Consider the following 7500-nt stretch of genomic DNA (forward strand, 5'->3'; position numbering starts at 1 on the left):
ATCTAAGAAAGTTGTACAGCATTAGTATTGGCTCTATACCAGGAAGTCCACACAAACAACATGCAAAATCCATAATGCAATTTGCAAACTCAAAGATGCAAATTTGCATCTGCATCTCTACGTGAGATGATAGAGGGAGTACCTTTACCAAAGAGATACAAGCTCTTTCACCTGAGAACAAATACTTGTCAAAGCCATCTGAGCAATAACACCAAACACTCTTTGAAGATTAACAGAAAATATGACTTGTATTAACTCTCTCTAAAGAGGAACATCAAGATATGTTAAGTAATGTTAGTATGGGCTTTATTCTCATAACGATAGCCCTTATGTGCACCAGTTATTTTACACCTACTTCTGTATTTCGTCATCTTAAAAAAAATTATCCATTAAGCTTGTACTTTTCTTTATACATTACATATTTCTTATTTTCTTGTTTCCATGATCTAAGTCCATTGACACAGGACATGCCCTGTTCACTATAGTTTTGTTTGATTAATTTTGTATATAGAGCACTTGGTCATTAAGAATTCAATTAACAGGCCTATCTGAACACCTCTAGTTACTCTATACCTTAGATATTTTTGGAAAAAAATCTTATTTCTATTACAATTATCATTATCAACATTATATTCATTATTACTATTATTAATGTTATTATTACTATTATCAAAACATCAGGAACAATAATAATAGTAAAAGAAATAAAAAAGTTCTTTCCCAAAAGTCAAGAAAAGGAGCAAATAGGTGAGGTCAGGTAGGCCTATTAATGACTCTGGTGATTAAGTGCTTGTAGAATCATCTGTGATGAAGCACTTGTTGAACCAACAATATATCAAAAAGTAAATAAATAAATAAAAATAAAGCAAAACCACAGTAGACAGTGTATGTATCCATGTACTCCTGGTGTTAACAGGTTAATACAGACAATAAATGAACCAACAGTGATCTGACCGACATCAGAAAGACCTTCACTTCTCAAATGTTCAACTCTGTGGTGGTGTTATTTATTCATAAAATAACACTAGCAAAATGGTAGAATGGTAAGAAAGTAACAAAATTATAGTATGAGAAGCGGTCCTGGCAATTATTTAATAATTTAACCAGTTAGCTACTGATGTAATAATACAAAAGGAGGCAATAGCCATTGACATCGTGCTAGTGAAGCTCCTGCAATCTTCATTCTTTGACTGTTAACCACTTCAGGTAGTCGTCCCCCAATCTGCTGATGTTATCAAATCTGCCATGACCTAGAGCTAATGCCACATTTGTGCTACTGACGAATGCTATGACAACTAATCCACACTTTACACAGTAAAAAAACAAAAACAAATATTTTTAGCCCTGTGTTTCTAGTGAGGAAAACTGTACACCTTTTATAATTATGCATATATATATCATATTTTCTTTTTTTTTAAGCAAAGGGTGATTGTGTATTAAGACCATCCTCACAAAAAGGCTCTGCTTATGTATTATTATTGAGGTGTGTACTCCAATCCCTAAATCTTGAAATGTGACTGAATATGTATTAAAAATAAAACTTGATATAAAAGCACACTACCTCAGGGATCATCTACAAATTATGTACTTGCACCCTATAGAAATTTCTGACCATTTTCTTTCAAATTTCTGTATGTACCACTCTCTAAAAAAATTATGACAATTGAAGTAAATCTAGTGGCACATATCATGGATTACTATTTAATCTCACATATTATGGAATACTATTTAATATCTGACAGTTATCCCAATTTTCAAGTCACAATAAATAGTATAAAGTGACTGTGGCACCATTTCTTCTGATCTGGCAACAGTTGTTTTCTGTTATAAGTGACTGTGTGAATATTGTCCTCAGCTGTGATACTACCAACTTTTCTCTACTCCCATGGTGTTTGTCATTCCTTGTTTTGTTGTAGTAAATGTTTTTTTTTTTCAAAGCTTAACAATCATCCTTTCAGTACTAAGTGTATAGTTTAATATGTGCAATGCAGAGAAACTTGTCTGAATGTGTCCCATACCTTAGTGTTTGTTGTGAACTTGGGTAGATGAACTGGTGACACAATCTACTCCCATTAAGAAAAACAAAAAGTTCACAGAATCTGGCAATAATTTCAAATAAAATTACTTTCAAATACCAACTTTAAAATCTGCCAGTATCAAGAAGACTACAAAATATAATATTTTTTTTCCCTTTGAATCAATGAATATTTTTCTAAGTGGAGAGTACACGTATTCCCCTTCCTCCATCCTGATTACCCTCAGTTCAAACACAATAAATTTCTCTTGGTTTCCACTTTCCACTAGTACACAATATGACTGGCAGTAATGCAATCACCAGAGCTCAACACACTACCAAACCTTCCACCAATATTGATACAGGATCATAACTTAAATTATCATTCCTACTTCATGCTGTAATTAACTTAAAGCAGCACAAACTGTTGAACAGTTCAGTGAATAAGGAGACAGTTCAAAAACAAATAATAACCCAGCTCAGTAAAACCCTCAAATATGGAAATGAAAATTAGAAGTGCTTTAAATGTGTTCCTCCCAGTTCCTCTTTCCCTCTTCCCCTCATATCTTGTATGCTGAGAGAGAGAAGGACAGGGAGACACAGGAGGAAATACTAAAGTAAATCTGACAAGTATCTGGTTGACTACTGACAGTTGCGTCAAAGTGAGACGAGGTACATTTGTTGATAACCAGTCAAAAACATACTAATAGCACCTGCATGTGAGCAAAAGGAGAAGCATTTAGCCTAAGAATTGGCTCATTGGTTAGCAAACATATCAAATGCAGGAAAACTGACAGAACTAGTGTAAATTTCCATGTCATCCTGTAACTTTATCATCACCTCAAACAAACATACATAAAAACAAGCACACACACAAACAAAAGACAGAGACAGCGCACCAGAATTAACACTGAATCAGTCTCCTATTGATTCTTGCTCTGCAGTGACCACTTACTAAGACTCATACATGTACACTTTAAACACCTTAGCCCTTCACCTTCCATCACATTTTAATGCTAATCAAACACAATCTATCAAAACTTGAACAAAGTCAAACTAAGTATCAGAGCTCAACCAAACACACAAATCGCTTCACTGGACACCTGAAAAGGACTGGCAAAGGGGAAATTAGGTTCCCTTTCAATGATGTAAGAACCTGCATATGTACGTAATCTTCAAGGATACAGGGCACAGAGGGCTGATAAAGGACTCTTTGGGTACATAGCTACAAAGGAAGGCTGTTTATATCATGGAGAAAGCACTAAATTAAATGTTGGAAAATGATCTGTATGATTTCCATACTGATATGGGTCAATTACCATCACTTGGGATAGGAACAGGAGTAGACAGGAGTTGGCAGGGTTAGGGATGGATTCTTCAAGCAGGACCTTTAGAGATGGCCAAGGTCATGTAATTAGCAGTTTACACACCCATCACTCCAGTGTGCTTCAGAGGCAAAATATATAAATTCAATAATATGAGAAAAAGTATCATGTCCCATGAAAATACTGGTCAGGTTGGAGTGTTGGCTACCTGCTAGCACAGGGAGTGGAGGAGAGAGGAGTAGAGGGTGCATGGAGCTACCAGAGACAAGCAAGTCTAATCAGCATCAGCAGCAGCAGGACACCACATTCAGCAGATCTAAGAGCTCAGGGCAGACAGAGCACAACGGCAGCACAAGGCAGTACCGTCACTCTGTCTCCTCGTTCTCTGTGGTTGAAGAGGGAGTGGTGGTGGTGGTGGAGGAGGCAGTGGTGCAGGAGTTGGCATGGCAGTTGGGTTGCTGGAGGTGATCATCAGAAGTGCTGGGGTCGGAGGACGTGATGGACGAAGGGGTCGATTTGGCTACGTCCTCCAAGGAACCTGCTTGGTGGGAGCAACACACACCTGTCAGGTAGCTGCTCTCTTCACCTTAAAACTCTCACCTCTCATTTACATTCTCAAATGACCTCTAAATAATGACAAGTGCTCAGGTTATATCAGTTAACAAGTGCTTTCTCACAAACAGACTAGTCGTTTTTGTTATAAGCTCTTAGGGGGATCAGGCACCGGGCCCTCGGCTGCCATACCTTCCTGGCTGGATGCTGGCTTTGCGCTAGACTGCTCAGATGATGACGCAGCTCCCTCCTCATCCCCAGAGCTGCTGCCTCCCGACTCTGTCAGGTTAAAGTTGTCAAATTCTTGAAAATTCTTTGAGAAACTAATTATCAGTATACACTACTAACTTTCTACTGACTTCTTATGACATTCTCAAAGCAAACTGAGCTTTAAAGTTACAGATAAATGAAGAATATAAAGTATTTGTATGATGTAATTTCCAAAAACAAAACAGAGGAAATGAAATTTAATATCTCCAATCTGACTGATACTTTCTCACTCTGCTACAAGATTAACATCCCTATCTAGTCTCTGTCCCTACTGTTGCTGTCTTCTTCTCACTACTCTCTTCTCTTCCTCCCTCTTCACCCCTACTTGCCTTCCTCATCCATTCCACCCTCCTCATCCTCCTCCTCTTCTTCATCCTCTTCCTCTTCTTCCCCTGATGAAGATTCTTGGTCCTCTTGCTCCTCCTCATCCTCTTCCTCCTCCTCATCATCATCTTCCTCTTCCTCCTCTTGATCCTCTGGTACAGAGAGAGAAGGTGGAGGCTGAGGAGTCAGATCCTCTAGACGAGGTGCACTTGGACGCTGTTTTCGTGCAGGATTCCAGTAGTAGCAGTATGCACATCTGAAAGCTGTGAAAGGTGAGGGTGTAAAGATGTATGAGAACTCTGAGCTGTACTTGTGCCTAAGCTGTTTGTTTTTAAAGGTAAGTAATATGATGCATGTACAAACACATATACACTCAAATACAGACACAAATGTATGCACATACAAACACTCATACACACACACTCTTAAATAAAAAGTAATCTTTCCTTACCCAAATAGGGGAACTCATCTTTGAGCGCCATGCCATTGTGTGACTCACACTGGCGGCACACAAGAGCAAAGCGGTTGGCTGGGCCATCACCCACAAGATATTCCACGAAGCGGTCAAAGTAGCCCCGCTCCCTGGGCAGCACTGGCCGTGGCATGGGGGGGCCAGGTGGGCCATTTCCACTGCTTGAGGAATCTAGACCTGAAGGGACATCAAAGGTGACTCATACCATTCTATTTGATAACAATCATAATTCACCATATTCTGTTTCTACATCAATATTATCAAAGCCCTTCCACTTTAATCCTAAAACCTTATTGGTGTTAAACCTTCTCTCCCTGGGCCCCACAGCAGCAGAGCCCAGGAGGAACCCTGGATGACTCACGTGCAGGGTGTAAGTGCAGGACTGTTGCAGGTGTACTGTAGCTGGGGGGAATGTTGGCACTCATGGGGTGGCTGTGGCTGGGGGGTCCATGGGATAGAGCGGGGGAGGGGGACACACGCAGAGGGCTCGTACTACCCACACCTGGAAATCCCACAACACGCATGTCACATCCCCAAGGTGTTATTGAAAAAACTTGCACAAAATCTTTCACTACTGCTATGTTAAAGAATGTCTGAGTTACAAGAGAATGTTTGGGTTACACTAAAAACACAATAGGCAAAATAAAAGCACACAAACTAGAATAAGAGGTTAGAAGGATACCTGAAAATAACAAAGGGCAAAGAATGAGAGAAATAAGAAAGTCCAAAACACCTGGAGAAAGATAAGGGAAAGAAGAAGAAAAATAATAATAAATAAATAAAATAAATATATAATAATAATAATAATAATAATAATAATAATAAGCAACACACTTACAAAACTTGCAAGTCCAGACAGAAAGTTCACAAACATATCAATTGTCCAGGGTGTCCCTACTGACCTGGCCTGGTGGGTGCAGACTGGGCTATGAGTGGTGGTCTGGGAGGGAACCCTGGGGTCTGGTGCACCCCACTTGGCACCACTGTGGGTCGCACCAACCCTGTCGGAGGGCCAGGGGGTGCAGGTGTTCCGGAATTCACCAATCTTTTTCGTACTTCTGTTAGGTAAACAAAAATAGGTGTAGCAGATTAGTGTATGTCAAAGTATTTGTGTTTATGGCTGGTGTGTCTGTATGTTAGTTTTTTTTTACATTTCTGAATCTGTCCAACTTGCACTTGTATACATATATACATCTCACCTCCTGACTGCTGACTGCTCGGGGAGGGCATCCGCTGAGCCGGAGTTTGCACCACTGGCTGGGGCTTCAGCACCTGAGCAAATCATCATATTAAATAAAACATTTAACATAGACAATTAGGTTTTCAAACCATAAACCCCTACTATTCTCATACACTGTATAAACTGCAAATTATAATTCTGCACACCCTGTAAATTGAAAATCACTTTATATTCTTTTTCTAGTTATATACTTTTTAACAATGTTTATTTAGTTTAAGCTTGTAAAAGCTGTTATTACAAATTAGTTCATTCATCTTTATTACAAAATGTATTATATATTTATCCTTTCAGATCAAATAAAGTTAAAATTTCAAGTTTCTACATCAAACTTTGCCACACACCCCTAATCAAACTTAATTTTTTATATTGATCTCCACTCTTGACTCCAAATATTACTACATATGAAGGAAAACATATTCTGAAAAAGTTTTAAAAATTTATATCTCAGAAGACACACTTCCAGCTTAATTGGGGGGTAAGTACACTAGAATTCATTCACTTGCAATCTATTTGACACTGACTGTATATACTAACTAATTTATCTATTTACCCATTGCAGACGGAGATAAATTTTCTTGCCCAGCCTCCAGGATAGGTATTATTTTAGAGAGAGACCGCTTGAAGCAATATAATTTGAATCATCCCACTCTTTTTCAGTCATTCATTGTAAAACAAACGTTTTTTGCGTTTTATTTTTTTGTGTGTTTTATTGAGTTTAGAGACTTATATGTGCCATATGACAGGCTCTATCAGTGCTGCAGTTGACTAAAATTGTAGTATATTATCCATATTAGCTCATTATTTTCTTTATACTCAATGTGATAGAAGTATTGCTGTCTTATGGGAGGACAAAAAGCAACTTTATTTTTTTGTATTTTTGTGCTGTCATGAACGAATATGAAACATATAACCCAGTACAATAAAGATAACAAGAAGAGGTAGGGAAGAGGAATGAAACCTGTGCTTGTGACTGTGAGTGCCACAGTGAAAGGCATCCATATTGGCACAGGAGCACATTTTAGATACTGGGTATGGACTGAGTCACCTTCCTCTTCTTGTTCTGCCTGCACATCCTTCATCGGCGGTACTTTAGAGCAAGGGTTCATCAACTTAGTGTGTGCCATCGCTCTATAGAGACAGTGGTGCCATCTAGGTTTTGGACGTTAAGCTAGCACGATATTACGGTAATTATAGTAATTATGACTGCAGTAGCCATCATCACTCATTCCTTTTTCATAGCAAAATAAAATAGCACAATGATCCAAAATCCCCGAACGTCATGTACGTCATGACGCCCGTCGTC

At 38.7% G+C, this 7500-nt stretch overlaps 1 protein-coding gene across 4 annotated transcripts in view; it reads right to left on the bottom strand.

Moving 5' to 3' along the window:
- Positions 1-1402: 1402 nt before the first annotated feature.
- Positions 1403-7500, bottom strand: part of LOC122257062 (zinc-ribbon metal-binding protein lunapark) — a 12858-nt gene continuing 6760 nt past the window's right edge. The window contains exons 5-11 of one of the 4 annotated variants that reach the window (XM_086551533.1): positions 6157-6229; positions 5860-6015; positions 5319-5459; positions 4937-5134; positions 4491-4748; positions 4084-4170; positions 1403-3877 (exon numbers count right to left, since the gene is read on the bottom strand). In XM_086551533.1, the coding sequence (XP_086407659.1) occupies positions 3705-3877; positions 4084-4170; positions 4491-4748; positions 4937-5134; positions 5319-5459; positions 5860-6015; positions 6157-6229 (1086 nt within the window). In that variant the 3' untranslated portion in view covers positions 1403-3704. Of the gene's footprint in view, positions 3881-4083; positions 4171-4490; positions 4749-4936; positions 5135-5318; positions 5460-5859; positions 6016-6156; positions 6230-7500 lie in introns of all 4 variants that reach the window. The other 3 variants (XM_086551531.1, XM_086551535.1, XM_086551534.1) reach the window with 3 other exon arrangements.

This window comes from Penaeus japonicus, unplaced genomic scaffold (genome assembly GCF_977035675.1).
Source record: "Penaeus japonicus unplaced genomic scaffold, GWHDUDI00000001_assembly GWHDUDI00000025, whole genome shotgun sequence".
NCBI classification, from domain to species: Eukaryota; Metazoa; Arthropoda; class Malacostraca; order Decapoda; family Penaeidae; genus Penaeus; species Penaeus japonicus.